The 22,647-nt window shown below is 28.6% G+C and overlaps 1 protein-coding gene across 1 annotated transcript in view; it reads right to left on the reverse strand.

Moving 5' to 3' along the window:
* Positions 1-1,582: 1,582 nt before the first annotated feature.
* The window catches only part of LOC148228602 (uncharacterized), a 100,204-nt gene continuing 79,139 nt past the window's right edge, over positions 1,583-22,647 (reverse strand). Inside the window, exons 5-9 of the mRNA XM_088200033.1 lie at positions 17,208-17,351; positions 16,912-17,126; positions 14,488-14,669; positions 11,653-11,776; positions 1,583-1,811 (exon numbers count right to left, since the gene is read on the reverse strand). Of these exons, the coding sequence (XP_088056159.1) occupies positions 1,704-1,811; positions 11,653-11,776; positions 14,488-14,669; positions 16,912-17,126; positions 17,208-17,351 (773 nt within the window). The 3' untranslated portion in view covers positions 1,583-1,703. The remainder of the gene's footprint in view (positions 1,812-11,652; positions 11,777-14,487; positions 14,670-16,911; positions 17,127-17,207; positions 17,352-22,647) is intronic.

Consider the following 22,647-nt stretch of genomic DNA (forward strand, 5'->3'; position numbering starts at 1 on the left):
CGAAGCATACTATGCCAGTGCTTCAATTCAATTCCTTTAACTCGTGGCTCGTCTTAATGCGCCATGAATTGTTGCTATTTTCTGTCGCGTTGTATTTTTCCCTTTTCATTCCCTTTATCAATGTCCAAGTTTTACTTGCATACGTTACGACCGACCTCAATATAAATTTAGAGCTCAGCATATTAAGCATAAACCTTTAGAATTATATTCTGCATCTCTTCGTTGATCTGAGTCACTATATCAGTGTCTCTTAACCTCTCAAATTATGATATGGGTAGTGCTTATTTAGCCGAGTAGCTACTTTATAAGAGCTGTCAAAAACAGTACATTTTTTATGGATACATTGGTTGAGAAACATTGAGGTTTGTTTGTCCTGCATGTAGTCTTTAATACGAGACTGTTTTTTGCTTGTTTTTCTAAACAAGTTTAGAAGACACTTTATATTCTTGCATATATTACGCGCAAACTTTTTGTGTTGAAACTTCTATAAAATTCATATTTAAACATGAATTAACACAATAAGTCAATAAAAATAGTACGTACTTTGATCATATCAATTAGTAACAGTGAAAAATATTTACATTTATCTTACAGTAATTTATATCACACAATACGACTTTTTTCCCCGTTTGGAAGGTCCAAATATTTTATTTTTATTTATATAAATGTGTATCATATATACATAAAACATATTATATATCATACACATTTCCTAGTCGTAAATTTTATTTGACAAAAAATATTTATAGGTTTACAAGTCACCTCTTCCGTGGTATTATTTGATATATAGTTCGCAGAATTCAAAGTATCACCATTTTTTTTTTGCTGAACATTTCTTTATAAATATGTGACACGAATGCTGATATTGTATTGTTTTTATAACACAGTTTTCAACGAATCGGTTAAAACTGCAATATTTAATGTTAATAAATAATATGCAATTGTATTATGTTTTATATATTTAAGTTGATACACATTAAAATAATCCGAAGAGGCCTGTTTCATGTGACGGGGGTAATAAAAATGCAAATTTTTCTGTAGCAGACATTTTCAAGGGTCGCATTATATAGATAATACTCACATATATGTACAAATATACGTGTATACGTTATTTTTAAATGTATTATATATATATTTTATACAATGCCATATACATTCATAAATAATTAATCAAGGTCCTTTTTGTAGACGCATTATAAATTATACATCGTTCCTCAACTTTTGCATATCATATTTCTTGGTCCATTAGATTAATCGCCGCTCCTTCTCCCTTATCGAATTATCGTGAGGGATTACGTTACGCTCTTATTGTAATAGATGTTAACGGCACTCTAGTAATGGCCATAACCATACAAATAGCTTCAATAAAATTTTAATCAATTTTATTAAAGCAATTTACAAAATGTACAATGCCTAAATTTAATTTCGCTCGAACTGTGCGGCACAATTAACAAACGGTGTTACGTTTCGCCACTATCATCGCCTGTGTGAAAAGTCCACTTTAATATGAATAGTTGTATCAAAATGTCCGTTTAATGATAGTGATCAAATTTATAGAAAGGAAATACACAAAGCTGAAAAATATTTCTATGCACTTGTATAAACGGCACTAAGTATTTTTATTAATAATTAATTTTACACAGATTTATGTGTTAATTTAGTTTATTTTTTATCCATCGCACTAAATAAACGATCCACGATTTCTAGGTAGGATCATTCGTAGATTTTTCATTGTATTGGGGCTCTGCGTCTCCGCATTGTTCGGATGCCGATCCAGCTGCTGGAACTACGGTCAGTTGTTCCAGATCCCCCTGTATAACAAAAACAATAGCTTAGTATGATATAATGTAAAGGTATTTAAAAACATTTAAATTTATGATATATTAAAAGAAAACACATTATAATTGTACAAATATAATTCTTCAGTGTTCCTCAACCTTTTAACACTCGCGGCCCGGCAAAAATACAATAAATATTACGCGGACCCGCGTCAATCAGAATAAAAATCAATGTAGACAGAATTTTATTTAATAAATCTAATGTTATAAAATTGAATAAAAGGGAATGAATTTGTGTTTAATTTTGTTTCGTTGCAAACGCAGTAATTATTACAGGATGTATGTATGTGTAACATTAAAATGTATAATTGTAAATACAGGATAATACAGGCGAAATTGAGACGAAAGTTCAATTTTTCAGCAATTAAAGTTGTTGAAAAGATAAAGGAAAATGACACATGATTGCGGATTAAATAAGGAAATGAACATTGTAAAAAAATAAAGTTTTGATTAAAATTTCCGCTATGTTTGTCAATTTCCGGTTGAAAAAGGTAGCATTGGTATATCAAATAATAACGTCGATCTTTGTGTACTTCCTTCATCTTTTTAACATCTTCAATTTGGGAGTAGTAAATATTTTTTATGGCATTTCACGTAAAGTATTTATTTGTCAGATTTAATTACACAGACTAATATTATTTAATATAGACGCAAACCATAACGCAAAAATTATTTATTGGTTCATCTTGTAGTCTTCTTAAACAAATTAAATAAATGTTCATCGATCTAAATCTACACTGAGCTTATTCACACGTCAAACGTACTACCAATTACATCCCAGACTCGATCACTTCCGAAGCATTAATCACTCAAATCCATTTAATACCCTACTCTCGTCTCAAGGCGTACGGCCACATCTCGCGGCTTTCATCCGATACTCCCGTAAGTCCCGAATTAATGGGAGACCCGAGTGCTCCTATGACCTCCTGGCGTCGTAATGCACATTACCCTAGAGACTTTTGACAACAATGGCCAACTAGTGGCCCAAGAGCAATCGTGGTGGGTTTCTATTAGCCGCGGAGTGCGCAAACAACTCGCGGCCGGTTATCTCCGCAGTCAGCGGTCCGCAACATTTCCGCGCCAGAGGTTTTCCCATTTACCTCTTACAGCTCTCATAATGGTATATAACACGAGTGCACACACGTGTGATACGTTCTAGTGGGGACGTGAATAATGCACGCGTACGTTTCTCGGGAGATTTTTTTTTTACTCTATTCGCCTTTATGAATGTACTCTTATGATACTCTTACAAAGAGGCACAGCCATTGCATAATATTTTTATTTTGAAAATGTTTATGCATGTCCTTATACAAAAAATCATATATTTATATTAGTAATATTAATATAGTCAAAATAACGTAAAATTAAAATACTCATAAACAAATCAGACGGATCAAAATTTCGGAAAAATATCAAAAATAGATTTTTTGATATCATTATTAATAAGTAAAATATGAATGGACTTTGATTTGTTCATTGAGAAGTTTTTGATGTGGCAGTCAAGTTTATATTGCACATACGGACTATTGGGACTAAAATCGACCTTCAATGCTACAGGTATTAAAAAATTTAATACCTTTAGTACCGGAAAAAATATTTCTGTTTTTTAAATAAAAATATTACTGTTTTTTCTCTCGGTAATACCAATATTGAAAATCCCTCACTATCATATCTCTCGTGAAATAATTTAAAAAATCGCTTAATAATAATTTTATCCCAAAGAGCATTACATATTTGTCTGAAATACTTAACATAACAAATAATAGTTGACGTTTCAATGTCATTGTTACGCCAAAGCAATATTTATTGTCCTTATTTAGACGCGTGGGAATGATTCATTTATGACATCAAACAATACGAATTTTTATGACTATAAAGTCATTGTGGCTGACCTCCTCTAACGATACCAAATAATATGCTCGCGCACTAATTTATTTTTTTAAAGGTTTAAGGGCGTACCATTGGAAGTAAATCTCTTTAACAACCTACTTGGTCAAAATTTACATGCACACGATTCATCAGAGCTGCTAGCCATTAATCAGTTTTAATACTTTTTGCAAACACACACCAGACACTTCAATTTGAGTGGCACTTTCACTGTACGATTTAAACTTCCGACAAAATCACTCCATTCGGCACTCAGAACTCTTACTTGACGACCTGCTACATCTTGCAACGACTTTTCTAGACTCTTTTTCTATTCACTCGACTTGAGTCTATCGATTTATTTGGTCAAAGTACTGTGCAATAATAAACATATATAATACAAAACAGATGTACTTAGCTTCTCAATGGATAACAATTCACACTCATTCACCCTCAAAACTCAAGACTACAAAAATTATGAAATGATTTATTGCATTAATTTATTGAAAAAAACATAACTTTGTCCAAAGATATCGCCAGCATTTTTATTTCAAGTAAAGAACACAGCTTAGCAACGCAATAAGGGAAAACTTAAATCAGATATTGTGCCTGTTATTTAAAATAATGGGAATACGGCAAAAAAGTATAGCATTATTGAAGGTGAAGGACACAAAAAAAATGATAATTTTAATGCTATAAATTTAATATAATTCAAATGTAATACCTTTTTATAAAAAAGTAATAAAAACAAACGAAATAAATACATTTTATATTTAAACAATATGCATAACTTATCCCATATATTCAGCATTAAAAAAATAATATTATATTATTTTTCTGTCTGGCATTAAATTATATTAGTGGATTATGTATGTTTTAATTTTTGTATTTTTAAATGAAAAAATAAGTAACATCAAGTTTGAACAACGTCAACTGTTTAACGTTAACTTATATTGATGAATTGTATTCGTGTCACGAGGAATTTATTGAAGAGAAATTATAAATATTTAGAAAAATGTACAAAAATACGTTTCATATTTTATTTAAAACAAATTTACATCCTTAATTATATTAATAAACCACCATAATTAGGATTACCTAATTATTGTGGTTTGCTCTTATGGCTGTGACTAAACGTGTTCCTGCCTTAAAATAGATACTCTCCAAATTACCACTTCAGATTATTTAGTTGGCGCGCGTCCTTTCCAAACAAATAGTACTTTTTTCCGCGGTAATTATTGGTGAATAGCTTCTCGGGACAGATGTGCTATTTGGTGGTTTTTGCAATATTTCTGATTATTAGCGCAATTGTTGGGTAACAATATATGTCTCCCATTGTTTTGTCAAATACTGTCTAGGCCTTACCTGCTTATTTGTCTTTTCGTTTGTTTAAAATGATCGTTAGATTGACTGATAAATTATACCAAATTTCGCAGATGAGTAAAACCGCAAAAATATTTTTCTTAATTATAGAACCTTATTTTAAAATGCTACTTTGAATATTGTTAATGTTTAATATAATTCTTATTATTTTATAAATACATATTGTATATAAATAATTATTTAATGGCGTATATAAATATTAATTTGCCATTATTCCCCGAGAAATTTTATAATTGTGGCTTAAACCGTTATCATGACCATCAAAATTTAGGTATATTTATGTATATAACCGAAAAAGATCGTCCCTGAAATGTCAGCGAAAATTTTGCTACCCGCATGACAAATTATCCAGAAATAATAATATTAGCTAAATTGTGACCATGAAAACTTTTATACATTCTATTTTATTTATACATTCTATTCAGAGAGTATAGATATACTGAACATATGTATATATAATACAGAGATAATAAAAAGTGAGATTACATAGCTTCATTTAGATATAGCTACATTGTGCTTAAAGTGCGTATTTAAGATAACCATGTCAAAAAAATATTTTAAAAAGGGCGTAGTTTATTATACTCGTGAAAGTGAGATTATTGTCTAACTTTCAAGGCATTGCTAAAGTAACAAAATGATAAAATAAGTGAGGCTTATGATAGCAGTTAAAGTGCGTCTAATTTTAATAAAAAAATTGCTTTGATTAATGTCTAAGGGATAATTAATTTTATAAAAAAAGAACAGACTCAAGACTTTGCCAATACTCTCCAGGCAACTGGAGATAGGATTTAGTAATTAATATACAATATAAATTTTCATCAATTATCACACACTATATAGTATATAATACTTGTGTTTGAATTCATATATTTTATGGTAAACGCGCACTTTCTATTAAATATTGGTCGAAGGTCCGCAATTGGAGCAAGCATTTTGATGTGAAGTACAAAAATTTGCTTATTGTATTTTAGCTTAGAGTCTAGGTGTAAGCCCAGGTATTTAACTCAAGATTTTCATTCTACATTACTGCTTTATGGACTCTATAGAGGCGGTGGAAAAGATTGTCTACGTTTTGTAGATATAATTAATTATATTTAATTCCGATTAATTTTAATTTTCCACCTCTCGAAATATTTATTTAATTTTTTTAAATATTTCTGTAATTTTAAGATCATTATCACTTGTTCAAATAGCTATATTGTCAACGTATGCGTAATTTTTAATTAAGCGATATGATTCGTATACAAGATAAAGAAAAATGGCCCAAGAAATATTGCTTGAGAAACTCCAGCTGGTATTCTACGCGGTATTGAATATTCATTATTAGTGAAACGATGTAGCTTCCACTTCTTAAGTATACATGTATGAAGCGTAACAGATAGTCGGGGGTTTTGTATTTGTATAGTTTGTGAATTAGTTCATGTATTAAGTGATATGAAAAGGTGTTTAAATGATATATAATTCAATCCTAAAATTAAATTATTTTGAAATATTTACGTCTATAATATTTTTCTCTGAAATATGTACGAAGGTGCGTCAACAAGATATCAAAATAATCAAGAGAAAGGTATAAATTCAGTAGTGAACTATTTGGAATGATAACATTGACAATAAATGCATCACAAAATAAAATGGCTGCTCCTCAAATATAAGTTATTATATTAAATATAGTGCATTATAACTGTCCAAAAATAAATAAAACATTATTTTAAAAGTAAAATAAATCAATCTTTATTATTTATTTACCTTTCCTATACTTTTTTAATATCCCTTGTATTTACATATTTCATACAAATATAATAAATCTTAATTAGAAGTTTTCTTTGCTTACATTTTTCACAATATTCCATAATTATAGAGTTGTTCAACGCACGGAAAAAGTATGCCTTCATTATTTGTTTCTTTGAAATAATAATTTAAATACTTTCAAAGTCATAAATCTTACTTGCAAAAATTACGATACACGACCAAAGCGAAAATCCCGCCTCTGCGGCATCGGGCACGTAAACACTTAAGCGCAATATTCAAGTTTTCCGAGAGAAATTTCGATTTCTGCATATTTTAATATTTATTTATTTACGCAGTATGTATTCGTAATGAGTTTAGTTACTTAAATTTTCTCTTTAATTAAAACATATAAATAAATATGCGCAATTGTTGGTAAATAATACAATCTCCAAACTGCTGGAATACGGTGTTGAAATATTTATACCAAAATAGAATGTTATTTTAAATTAAAACTTAAATAATTTAAATGAAGATGAATTATGTATACTTCATTAGGAATTTATTAAAATGTAACAAATATATTTGTATTAAACATTTTTATTCAATTAAGAGCTTAAATAAGCATTTTAATGTTAAGCGCCCATAATTTAATTATTTACAAGGCAACCTTTCAAAAATAAAATTAGAAAAATATGAGATATCTTGTAAATCCAAAGTTGTACAAAAATATATAAGCAAGCTCATTTTCTTAACGTAGGCGTAACTTTACCCGTATTGTATTTATCGAACAATACATTGATTTTATGATTATTATTTTTATCATATAAAAATTCAGAAGAATAGAATGATATATGTACATCAATATAAGCAACTCTATTTTATCGTTTTAATTTTGAAATATATCTATATAATTTATTTATATTTTATTTATAACTAACATGTATTATAAGCACGCATATACATCTACGAGTACATATTATATGATGTTCAACTAGGACAAGTATGGCCAATATTTGTGTTCTACTTCCGAGGGTCTCTAGGTTTGGTTAACCGTCAGAAAGTGCAATATCAACTAGTTCGATATAGCCACGGGGCAATAATGTTGCAAAGATATTTAAACATCAACAACAGAGTGGCAGGCAAATTTCAAAATTAATATAATATTGTGGATTTACATATAATAAATTAAATTAAAGAATAATATATAAAACATGAAAATAATATAGTGCTAATCGGACAAGAATCAAAGGATAGCTCCGATTAGTTCTAAAGCAAATTACCACAGAAACTACTAATAACCGACGAATCATCAAAGTAAAACGCGTTTCTCATAACAAAGCCGACATTGTTACGACCATTTAAAAATATTCGCATTATTTTTTTTTCAGCAAAAAACATTTTATAAGAAATTCTCTAGAACCACATGTCCTTATATAAAGATATCTTAAAAACCTGTTTTGAATCATTTCAACTAAAATGGAGTATTTAGTTATTCTGGGATTCCAAATTATAGATACCGATTCAAGAATGCTACGAACTAAGATGTCATAGAAGACGCGAATATCTGACGGATCGTTAAAGTGAAAGGCGTTCCTCATAACAAAGCTGAGCATTTGAATTTGAATTTGTAACTGCTGTATTTATATTGTTAATAAAATTTGAATTTGTAACTGCTGTATTTATATTGTTAATAAATAACATAAAAAGTAGAGGGCGCATGTTAGACCCTTGAGGAACCCCCAAACTGTCTACGATCGCCTAATTAACTCGATAATAACCAAGTTAAATCATCCAAGCAACCGAGATTCGGTAATTTTTTATATTAACCCATGACGAACCTTGTCAAAGGCCTTCTCAAAATCTGTATATACGACATCTTATTTATATTGTCACTCAGAGCTATATGTATATTAAATCATCATCAATTTATCATTTAACATTATAAAATCTATTTTCAGAAATAACAAGCTGTTACGAGCTTCATTTATTACCGTCGAAAGCTCGTTTTGAATTCGAGTTCTCATACAAATAACGTCACAATATGCCCGTTCGCGTGCAATAAATTTCCACAATGCAAAACCAAGTTGGTAGGGCACGTTCGTCCACTATTAATTGCGCATTCAATTTGACGCGTTTTAATTACGTCTACTGTTGCACAGGGTATACATGTACATGGTGTAGCGTGAAACGTGCCCCCTTCGTTCCGGCGACTAATTTATCTCCTTTCACAATGGCCCCTGAACTTTTGGACAATGGCCTGACCCGTGTCTGTCAACGAAAAAAAATTCATCGCTACATAATTGGGGGACGATCCCTGATAAAAAATCGCCAAACAACAGTGGACTTTGACTTTTTTGGTTCAGCCGCCGAGCAATTAACAATTACGGCGAAAGCGGGGTAGATTTTTGCATTGTTTTTACGCGTCTGACCGAAAACGCTTCGGAAACGCGTGTTAATGGGTTTTTTCGCGGTTTTAATTGTTAATTTATTTTGAAATGGGAAAAATGTACGCATGAAAGGAAATATTCGATGAGAGTTTAATCAAATACGATAAGCAAAATAAAATTATTTTTCATTCTGAATCAAAAATCCTAATCCCTTTTTTCAGTGATCGTAAGCGATTGGTTAGTAATTATATATTTTTAATTTATTTAAATACAAATAAAAGGATTATTAGCTTGCGACCTTGAAATCAATAACTTATAACAATAAAGTGGCATATCTAGTATTGGTAACTACGACAAAAAAGGACTTAAATTTAAATATATACACAAAATGCTCTAGGACATTCAAACTCAAACAGTAACAGCTTCAGTATTTTTATTATGTATAGCTTTACTAACTATAATTGTAATAATTATTATTTAATTTTGATCCAACGTTTTTTTGAGCCGGGCTGCTAGAAATCAAATTGTTTACGAAATGTGTAGAAAATTGTCGCAAATTCTTTGCTGAAATTCAAGATGCAAGAATATTGACACAATTATTTTTAAGGAGTACAGTGCTTCAATATTTACTGTAAAAATATTTTGCGTCTTTCTGCTACACAACCGTCAAGATCACTTTGACATAAGTTGGCATTTGAAAAAGTAGTGACTTTATCTTATAAGATCATACTTTTTTGCCCCCTTGTAAGGTACAATGTATTTTAATCACTTTGTAAAAAACATTTAATGTTAAATATAAATAAGCGAAAATCATAAGCAATTATAATTAATATTTGAATTTAATTTTTACAATTAGCCAACACAAGTATGGGTAAAAATTTGTACAATTATTCTTGAACACACATTGTCAATTTTATAAGGTCAATATTATTTTAATATAATTAATTTTATCAATAATGTTTTAATCTGTATTCACATTACAATTTAGAGAATATAGTGAATAACTGCAGTTATTTAGATTAAATAAGATAATAAAATCAGAAAGTAAGTAATAATTTTAAATCCCTAGATTTGGGATTTTTTTATAATTTTAATTTGTATTAAAACAAATATGAAAAAAAGGATAAAAATTCGTTATCTAACGGCATATATACAAAAATAAAAAATGAAAATATTATTATAAATTATCTATAATAAGTAAAAACGTATAAAATACAAATAATAATTTATAATAAATTACAAGTAATTGATAATAAATTATGGGAAATGCATTTTTAGTATAACATAAGATAACTATAAAATTAAATTTGGGTTTTATGGGTTTTACTTATATTTTATTATTGTATATATAATATATTTTAATTGATTCGCTAAATACCTCTAATAAATTTATTGTTTGTATTTGCTGGATATTAAAACCAAGCATATGTCAAAATGGATCTGATTAATTGTTTGTGTACTTAGGTTTTATTTTTTGGATTAGGCACTCGCTTTAAATTGAATATCGGTCTGAGGGCCGCAATGATAACAAGCCCTGTTCACTTTGAAGAGATTATTGACTTTTTTTATATTTGGTTTGATTTTAAATATCCGCTTTTTGAAATATATATATATGTTTTCATTTTTTTCCTTGCCTTTATCGATCAGGAAAAATAATTTTTAATGCCTAATGATCAAACATTTTTTTAGAACTAAAATAAATATAATAGTGATGTTATTCAATCCATTTTAATTTTATACGAAGCTATCGCTCTTAATGTTAAACTATATAATAATATATTTTATATTTCATATGCTTTCAATAATAATTTAAATTTAAAGTGATTCGAATGCAAACTCATCGAATCACAAAATTTGATTAATGATAACAAAGTACATACCTATACGTATAAAATAACGTATATAGGCGTACGTATTGATCAACTTTACGATACGTTGGCTGCGAATTTAATCTGTTAACGTTTCAGCGTGTTACTACACCTGCGATGTTCCGTTTCCTTTGAAAAATGTGTATGTACCTATGTATTATGACGAGGGAGAGACACAAATGCTCTCCTTCTGACGGCTTGATACACCCAACTGGATAGATACAATAGTAACACTATTACGTCACTTATGACATTAAGCTCCTAAATAAATATAGCGACATATTTCTGTATAGCTTTATATGTATACGGGATGCCTCAAAAATATACGTAAAAAATATTGTCATGATCTCGAAGTGGGTAAATAATTAATTTTTTAGCATTAACACAAAGAGAATTAGGATGGTTTGGGCCACCCTATATATCTTAGTGTAAATAGGAGTATTTTTGGAACAAAACAAATTTGCTGAGCAATGAGTTTGCTTTGATATCGGTGTGTGCTTAGTTAATTAAGCAAAGTTGTGCTAGCTCGACACGCGTAGGTTGAAAGTTAAATTAGATTATATTGTATGTGTATAGACTTACTGAAAATAAGTAGCCAATGATGAGATCTGCATCTTTGGGTGTGTCTAGAGAATTTCTGCGAAGCACATCCGTCCTCAGCCATCTGCAATCTACGTAGCTCCGTACAGTGCTATCTCCGTGTACACTAATAAGAAAATAAATTTATATAGAGCGATGTAATATATTATTTTTAAGCAAGGATTATGGCAAAGCAGGAGAACATTAAGTAAATTATAACATTGTACAACAATTTTTTTGCCACAAGGTATAATAACTAAATAAATATGTATTTAAAGAGTCTCGTTTTTTACATATCGTCGATTTTATTTTAGTTCTCCTACAGACTCACATAAAGAAACGGTTATTTGTAAAAACATACTAGATTAAAGGCATAAAGAAATTAAAGTTAATAATGGTTTTAAAAAAATATTAAAAAAACAGGCTTTACCGACAGAGATATTATTTGTAAGCGTAGTTATTTTAGATACACGCTGTATTAGTGTTAGTTTTATACTTTATAAATTAATGTTACGTTCATTATTACATTGAGTGAGATAGTTATTATATTATCGTATGGATTAGGAAACTGTCACGTACATGCCAACGTCATATATCATAGTGGCATATCGCGCGTAATAGGAATTAGAAAAATATATCGAAATTATCTCACGTACGACCTTTCGCCGACTACGTTTCATAGTAGATATACATAACACATAACGTTTCGTATACATATATAAAATTTTAATAATAAAGTCATATATCACATGATGAAATATCGCGTGACAAGATAGCGTAACCTTTTGTTTCTTGTAAAATTTCAAGGGAAATATAAAATTCCACTCCGTCGGCGGGTCCCGCTTCAAGTTTAGACACAAAAGTAAACCCTTTGGTATGGCATAAAAATAAAATAAAAACGACACTCGAATTTATACCAAGCATACCCAGAGGCTTGTGAAAAGGTGGAAAATTTTACGAAAACCGAATCCACAATTCGAAAGTTCGCGCGTGTGATTCGTGACCGTTTATCATGTCGGTTCTCTGCCCTCACACGCCCGGATTTGACACTGAATAATAAATAAATAACGCAGATTTTTTTAAAAAGAGCCTTCGCACAATATCGGCTAGATTGAATTATGTGAAATAATATATTGGCGAGGTGTACAAAAAAAGAATGGGAAAAATGGCGGCGAATTTCATTTTTTGTTGAACACAAAAGAAAAATCGCTTTAGCGCTCCGGAATTACGCTTTGTGTCATATTCTCGACTTGAATTTTGCACGGGCGGCTCGTACGATGCGTCTGGGGTGTAATGATTGAATAATAAATTTAATGTAAATTACCGAGCCGCCTCTGGCGTGGATGGGATCGTTTTAAAATAATTTACGAATTTTCCGGATCGTATGGCATACTTCGCTTCTTTTACTTTCGTTAAAATGCTCATAATATCAAATTAATTGATTTAATTAAAAATATATATGTACATATTTGAGAGATATTCGTAAGGTAAAAAAAATATTTATAAATAATTTAATATCGAAAAACATATTTTACAACTTCTCTACATTTCTCGAAAAAAAAATTATACTTTATTTCTTCAAAATATATATAAAATCAAAACAATAAAAAACACTAAAAATATATCGATATTTATAATTTAATTTTAAATAAGTATGTGTTATTTGTTTTAAAATCTTACATATCTAAAAAATATTAAAAGTATGGGGGTTCAACCACCTGCATAGTTCGTTACAATTTAGAGGTCATTCTAACGACCATTTCAATCAAACTTAAAAAGAAACCAACACGTTTCGAATGTAAGACAAAAATTTGAAGAGTGATCCCATGACATATTTGCCATAAACAAAAACAGACCATAATTCTTTCGCACAGGAAAAACAAGACGAACGTTACATCTAGAGGGATTATAAGTCATAAAACATTTTAATCAAACATTGTAAATAAAGCAATGAAACTACATGAGAACATATTTATATAATAAACGATACGAATTTTTGTATATAAAAATATTATTAAAAGAGATAATTTAAACATTATACTATGTATTAAAAATAAGAGTGAATGTTTTTAATTTGCAGAAATACAAATAAATACAATATTTCCTTATAAAAGATCTTATGCAAAAATATATTATACTGTAAATCTTTTACTTTTAATTCCAGATTTATTCTGAAAATTGTTTTATCAAGGTAACTAATAAATGCATAGTATAAACATATATTTCGAAAGCTCGTTTTAAATTGCTATTTAAAAAAAAAATATTTAAACAAATCAGTATTTTATGTAATTATGTAATTAATTTTATTTTTTATTAGGCATCAAAATATATTTTATTATAGCGCATAAATATTATTATTGCATATTTCATAACTAAATTAGTCTGCTTTAATTGAGTCATACATTTGTAATTATAGTGAATATATAGATAGTATTATATTAAACTATAAAGTATTTTTTTTAACTTGGATAAATTAAAAAATATTGAACCGTATTTACCGATTGTATATTTAATATATAGTAAAAAAGCTTTAACCTTATCTAATAAAATCTAATGCTTTGATTATATCTTATAGATTTACAGTAATAAAAAAGCTCAGCTTAAGAGAAAGAATTACAAATATTTGTTATTTTGTAAAGTTTTAAGATCTATAAAATTTAGCCCGTACTAGTAGTTGTAAATAGATGGATCGATGTTTTTAGCATTTTTTAACACTTACCGTGCAAAAACATCGTTCCATAAAAATATGCTGATGTTATCAATTCATGTTTTGTATTACGTAATAAAATTTTATAACATTTCTGAAGTGAACGGAGAATGAAAACGTGACTATCTCACCTGATGGCTATCTGGTGCCAGTGGTAATCTTTGAGGGTGGTGGGAAGATGTATCACTTCAGAGCCATTTGCTCCAGCGTGCACCAAACGGGCCCCTCCGGCTGACAACTCCAAAGACAGATAAGCATCCTGCTGTCTTCTAGACCGGAGACTGAAAAGAGTCCCTTGACCTACACCGCCGCTCTGAAAGACAACATCCACGATCAATACACTATAGCAAATTTTATTCACGAAAGATGGATCTTTTAAATGTATTTTTTTAAATAAAAGTATTTAGTATACAAAATAACAATAATAAAATTCATAATTATATATATATATATATATATATATATAGAAATAACAGCAATAAAAGTAATATAGATTAAATAATTTATTTAAACTTAGATATACCACAATTTGTTTTAAAAAATTATTAAAAAGACCAATAACTTTTTTATCTAAGAACAAATTAGTTATAAAATCAGTGAGATTAAGCACGGTACTAAATTGTATGACAAATTTTAATTTTTGATTGCTAAACGCTATTAGTAAATAACGTAAAATTAAATCTTTAATAAAATGATAAGATTTGATATATTATAGTAAGAATATGTAAGTCATTATTTATTGACATTAATCGATAATAATAAATATTTCCCTATAATGATATAATTTAATAATTATAAATACAAAAGTGTAAAATCTAACTATTGTTTCAAGTTCAAATTAACATTAAAAGCTTTTGTATATATTTTTAATTACTAGCACATGTGGTATAAGTCGGTGACTATTACCTAAAAGACATAGGCTCGAATATCATATAGACTCTAGTGTTTTTACATTTTGTAAGATCGCAATTAGTGATTTTTAATTTTAAAAAAAATAATTTTTAAAACAATTTGTGATTTTTAATTTTAGGTTTTCCTAGATTTTCTAGGAAACAGTTTATAGAGAATATAGAACATGTATAAAAAATATATAATATGAAGTAAATGATATGTACTTTCTGAATAAATAGTAGCCAAACGTAAAAAAACAATAACAATATTACCGATAAAATCAGTTTTAAAGATACAATTTTTATGTATTCTTGATTAAAAATAAATTTAAAAATTTGCAATTTATGAAATATCACATTATATTTTATGGTCAAATAAAAAGAGAATATGTAACAGTCAGAAATATATTTAAATATAAAGAAATATTTATTCTGCTTCAATAATGTTGAAGCAATAGAGATGTCATCAAATTAAAATAACGTAGATAAAATTTCAAAAACAAGCTGGAATAGTTAAGAATATAAAAATAAATTAAAAATGTAATTAAATTGTAGCATGATTTAAAAAACAATCAATATATTTTACAGTCAGATAAGTAACATTATATGACTTTATAAGATTGTACAAACAGTTAATCCTTATTTTATTAAAATAAATAGGTGTTTATATATGTATATAAAAAGATATATTTTTATGCTAAATATTTTAGTTAGGAATTATTGACATTTTCTATACAAAAAAAAATTGCAGCATAAAGAAAATATTTTACCACAGTAAATATTATAAATGAAAAATAAAAATTATATCATGATTATTTTTTTATAGTAATACCATAAAAATATACATGACTAAAAATTTATTGAACCCTTACATATTAGCCGGTTTCATTTTATTATTGTTACTAATTATTAAAATATTTTTATTTATGTCTAATATTTTCAATGTATTTTACAATATTTTTTTTATAAAACATTCTATTTTTTTTAGAATCTGTTTTTTCATACTATGTTTTATTCGTTTTCGTAAACAATTAAAAATACATACGTTTTCATAAAGAATTTAAAATACTCTATACCTCAAATATAAAATAATTTTTGTAAACACAAAAATTAATTCAAGTAATAAAGAGAGGTATAATATCATTATGTATTAGGATAAAAATATTAAAAAAGAAAAAGTAGAACATATATTCCCATTTATATTTAAAATGGCAAAGGCTCATACATAATTAGTTCCCAAAAATATTTTATAAATGAAATACGTTATATAAATTTAATATTTTTTACAACCCACATTTAAAAATGAAACGCTCATAGAATTCGGGTCCTTCAATGAATCGCTAACGGTCTCTCAGGCGAACGTGGTAAATTCAAATTAAGGTCGACTGCAATTATTTCCTACAACTCTTTTGGTATTTTATTTAACCGTCGATAACTTCGAGAGTCAGAATCCAGCGTGTTTTTATGGGCAAGCGCTCTCTGAAAAAAGTGATTTATTTTCACGGGAGCTTTTTCGCCTTTGTCGAGAGCGAACAAAGATTAAAACTTTCTCCGTAGCGAACGTACACAAGAACGTAGCGCATTGAAAAATCATTTATTTCAACTTCAGCGTCCGTGAATAGTTAACGAATTGCAAAATATTTGAAATAATGTAAATCAATTTACCTCTGGCCTTAATCGCAGCGAAAGGAACAGGGTGAAGTCCTTAGGAAAGCCTTGCGTCGGACCAGTTTGATGAAACAGCTGAGCGGACGGAAGCCAAACGTAGGAATCTGCCCTTAATCTCCACGCTTGAGGTCTTTCTGGCACTCGTGACCAATTGGCCCTACCTTGAAGGGCTTTACCCCTTTCTTTTTCTTCATCTAATGGACTTACAGCACCTGATTAAAAATTAATTTGAGTTAATCGTATAAAATAAGTCATACTAAAACGTAATAAATAGGGTAGCATTATAAATATACCTTTACAATTGAAGGTGTTGCATATTCTTATTCTTTTTCTAGGTCCAGGACATTCATCGTGAAGTTGACACGTCCTTTCTTGACTTTGAGTTCCTCCGTCACATGAAGAACTACATGTCGTCCATTCAGACCAGTCAGCCCAACCTATAAATATATAAATACAATTTTAATTAATTTTCAGCAAACTACTGTTTTTTCTAATCTGTCATTTTGGCTTGTGATGGTTTTTTTGTATTTTTAGTATAATATGATATTTTCTGTAAAATTAATGTTGGATTTTTATTTGTCTCTACTATTTAATTTATTAAAATTTTATTGCAGAATTTATTACGTGTATTAGCATAACTTATTATAGATATATGTATGTATATGTATGATAATACTAAAACATGTAGTATATATGTACACTTATTGTATTTGTATTATTGTTATATATATATATTTATATATAGTACTAAACACCCCCAATATACGCTATAAAACTCAAGCTTTTAAACCCTGATAAGTACATGAAATCTAGGTTAACGCTTTCAACAAAATCATAGGATCAAAAACACGCGAAATTTAAGTCTCTTATTCAAATACATACGTAATATACAGAAAAAATGTAATATTCAGTTTCTTATAATCACAATAATCTAAAATATTATATAACAATTTCATTGAATATTTATTTATTAACTCCATTATAAACTAACCCGAATATCCTCGTTAATCTCCACTTTAAAACATATTTAATGTTTGATGAGTCCTACGTACGTTTCAAAGCGCAAAACGATGGCGTTCAATATTTAACAATCCATATAAGCCGCCTGTATAATCTTACTATACGAACAGGCAATGAGCTATAATGGCATATTAAACCGAAACTAATAACATGCCTAACGGCAGCGGTATTATTGACTATATTTTATTATGGAAACGCCTGCCTCTAGCCGATAATGTTATTTATTTATGGTTACGCGTATGCTCGCTATTAGGGCGTATCTTTGTACGAAAAGCATGTATTATGTAAACAAACTTAGGCACTGTGTCTTTGAAGATTCGTGCGGGTATTGGCGATGAACTTGAGTATTTTATTATTATTGGTATACGGCTTAACGCATACAAATACAATATCTCGAGAGGTGAATATGGGCCATTCGAAGGCTCAAAGCTGTAATGCGCCCTTTGAGACGTGCCAATTGAGAACGAGATTGTATCGCATGAGACGTGATCACAATTTTTAGTAAAAAAATGTACTTATAATTAATAATCATAAAAATTTTGTTTAAAAGAGATAGCAAACTATGTCACTTTATAGTTATATACTGGACAAACAGAATCACAGCTATCATATTAAATAACAAATGGGACCTCTCGTCTAAAGTGAATAATAAGCAGGAAGGTATATATACGCAGCGTCATTTCATATACATATATAATATAGAAAGCAAATGGATTAGGGTGTTCCTGGAACTCATTTGGGAAAATTTAATTTTTTCTCTCGCTTTTCCTTGTTTAAAAATATATTTTAATTATTTTAGTATTTAAACAAAATAAAAAGATTAATTTTAAAGCAATCTTATAATTGAATTTTAAATTCTGAGTTTAATAATATATTTTGTAAACAGATTTTATAATAATATTAACATACAAAAGTATGAATAATAATACAGTAAAGGTAAAGGCAAACGAAAAAGTGGATTGCGTACATAAACAATAGATTTATTTATTTATTTAAATTAAATTAGAAAAATCACAATAATAAAAAACGATCCATTTTATAATTACAATACACAAAAAATATTATAAAAAAAATAAAACGAACGACAATTCTAAGAAAGTCGGTTAAACTGCAAATTACGTAAAGCATATGTATCCGATTGCGGAAATTTTTCATATGAAGCATTGTGACAGTGTGTAATAACAATACTTCAAACACAAAACATACAATTTATAGACATATTTTAAATTGGTTTAAAATAATTTAATTCATAAATGATTTGTAGAGCTAAATGCAATATTTTTTATAATTGTTGATTCTGATCCGAAGACTAGTTTCATGTGCCCATATATCGTATTACGGCAAAAATAGTTACATTAAAATTAGTTTAACTAGACTTTAATGGCCGGCATTGTATTGAGTCGACACAAAAATAATTTTCAATTCGTTTCATTGTCCGGTAGAAATACTTTTCAATTTTTCGACGCTAATGGTATTGGACGGCGAAGGGATGAAAATATTATTTTACACGTAATGTAATTTCGTTTTGAATCAGCGACGGACTAGGCATGAAATATTATGACAAGACTCGAGATGAAAGTTTATGACTTTTGTTAAGAGCTTTTGATAAGGTTATGAATTTAAATAGATGTGCAAGCGACTTGACTCTGACAAATAAGGAATGATAATGTAATGAATAGCTAATCTTATATCATATTATAATTTAAATGTTTTATATATTATTTTACATTAATCATAATATACCATAAACTTTTCTTATGGATTTTTATCTCATGTATTAAAGTGGCATCTCTAAATCTAGAACTAATCAGTTTTCTTTAACAAGGAATTATATTCAGTGGTTTTAACGTTTGTTCTGTAAAAGATCATGAAAAAATTAACCCTTTTAACCGGTAAAATTGTTCGTGGATAGTAAATTGATTATAGTGTTAAAATTGGTTTAGTTTACTGAGTCTAACTAGAATTATATTATAATCAATATCAGTTTGTTTTTTACTTTTCTTAAAATATCATAGCAAATTTTTTGGGTGTTTGACTTGAAATATGGGAAAATGTTGCATATAGTAAAATATATTACTAATGAATAATTATGCAAAAGTTTTAACATATATGTATACAAATACATTTCATTAGTTGATTTGATAATATCAAACCTTTCTGCAAGCTATTATTGTACATAATGCTTTTTACAAAAATTGATACAAATAATGTTTTGACTTTTATTGATTTTTTCATTAAGAAAAAATATTATGACCTAAATAAGTAAAAATCAAAATGAGCATTGATCTAATCAAAATTTCAACGCACATAAGTACGTCGTGGTTATTTAAACATACTTTAACATTACATAGCTTTCACTGTTTTTAAGTAATTCCTATACCATCTTGTTGCAGATGTTTTTACTTAAAAAAATAAATAAATGACGTTTTATATCTTTGATTTTCCTATACTGACTGTCAATAAGCGCCGCGTCGCTTTGTAACAATTTACACGTTTTGTTTTCAAGTCACTTACCGGAGAAGCAGCAAAGTTCGGCCATTGAAAGTTGGCGCATTATGAAAGTATCTAACGGGGGTAAATTCACTTTTATCGTACTTTTCTTCTATCAGCCGATGTCAAATATATATCTCTGTACCTCTATATCGAAATCAATTTGGAAAGTTGGGAGCGGCGACGAAATTTCACCTCTTCGCCTCGTTTCGAAAATTTATTTTCGACGGCGAATAGCTTTCGCTATTTCGCGCCTCTTTGATCGGCAAAAAGTGTCGAATAATGAAAAATTCAAAACATTTATGCCAAAACCAACGTTTGATGCACGAGACAATTACAAAGTTTTGAGGTCGGCTTTTAAGCCAAGTTTGTTCTGCTGTACTCCAACAACGCTTTATCTGCGAAGAGCTTTGATAAATATTTATTTCACGCTTGAATACCTGCCAAATTAATATTTAATCGATATCTTATAAACTAGATTGAATAATTAAGCAATATGCGATTCTATTATTTAAATAGTGATTAGGCTAACTAAACTATAGCAAATATACACTGATATTAGAAAGATCCAACATATAGCATAACTTCTCCGTGTTAATTGTTTAATATTGCAGAATATTTTTTCTAATTCTCTCAATATACTAAGCTGTGTTTAAATAACCTACTTTGACTCCGTAATATAATATTTTACTATTTTTTTAATTTGCTTCTTTCTATATATTATATTATTTTAAGTATGTATTGTTTTCGACCATCGTGACGCATTATAGCAACCTGTTAGGTTACGATGGCATTAATTTAATAAAAATAAATATATATATCCAATACAATAATGAGATGACCCATTAATATGTTCGAACTACAAAGGTATAAGATTATCAAATACAGTATATAAAATAATATCTAATATTAAAGCGAGCAGCGCGAAACTTTAACCTTGAAAAGACAACAGCGAGGCAACAAATTTTAGAAAAGCCACTTCAACATCGAGACCCACCACCTATTTATTGATTTAAAAGCTGCTTATTACTCTAAAGATAATTACTTTCCTGACAATGTTTCATTTCTAACGCATTTACGCATTGAATAAATGAATCTTTAAACAAGCAGCACATTTTAAAATTTAAGTTTAGAACACAAAAAGCCGTATATATGTTCTTTAAATAGACAATCAGAAATTCAGAAAAAATAGGCATTCCCTAATGAAAAAAAAATAATCCAATAATTACGTCAATATTATTAATAAGTAAATAAAAACCAGTATAATATTATTATTTTTACAATTGCATTTCAGAAAATCAGAAATTTTTGTACTTAGATTTTTTTTATATGGCAACTAAGTTGTATGAAGTCTGAGGCGAAGAACACAACAGTTAATTATTCGATAGTTTATTTCACAACCGGTCCTCTGTCCCGAGCAAGATTCGTATTTAGGATCTTAATTCGCAACAGTGAATAATTATCAGATCATATACTATTGTTCTCAAGTGCATTATATTTTAATATCAAAATATTATGATACCAAAAATTGAGTAAGTATGTAAATCTCGTTAAAAATAGTTTTAAATAAACTTACATATATTGAAACAAATACTAAAAAATTACGAGAACGAAATATTAAGTCTTCTTTGAATAAAAATAAATTATATTCAAGCATAAATATTTTAAATGTATCATACTTGTGTACCTATTTTTGTATTAAAAATATACAAAAAGTATTAAAGCTAATCTGTATAAATCAGATTTTACCTTAAAAAAGCTAAATTAACTACCAAGTCGTTTTCATTATTTATTGACAGTCATCGCCATGCCTTCTTTTTTGCAATCTTCTCAGATTTATTACACGCGACGTTATTCAATTTCTATCGATACATGTGTACTCGGCTTATGCACGCTCAATAAGCGATACCGCAAATTAAATTTGGAGCTCACGTTCCACAGCACAAAGGTTTCACATGCTATGCTACGTTGGTATTTATTTCGAATTGACGTTTCTTGTAATGTACTGAATGTCTGAAAATTATATAATTGAAACTTATGTAATCGCATCCAAATGTTCGTGAAAACGCTTTTCATGTGAAAGCATGACATTTAGGCATTAAATTGTTATCACTGGTCTTAAACAACGTCCAAAAATATTTAGGAATTTAAGCCTACATAATATTTGGCAAGTCACTTATTCCATCCTGTTATTGTTCCAGAGTTTGACTGAGTATATATCTG

This window comes from Plectrocnemia conspersa, unplaced genomic scaffold (genome assembly GCF_051122295.1).
Source record: "Plectrocnemia conspersa isolate PC_06_02 unplaced genomic scaffold, ASM5112229v1 ptg000012l, whole genome shotgun sequence".
Classification (NCBI taxonomy): Eukaryota; Metazoa; Arthropoda; class Insecta; order Trichoptera; family Polycentropodidae; genus Plectrocnemia; species Plectrocnemia conspersa.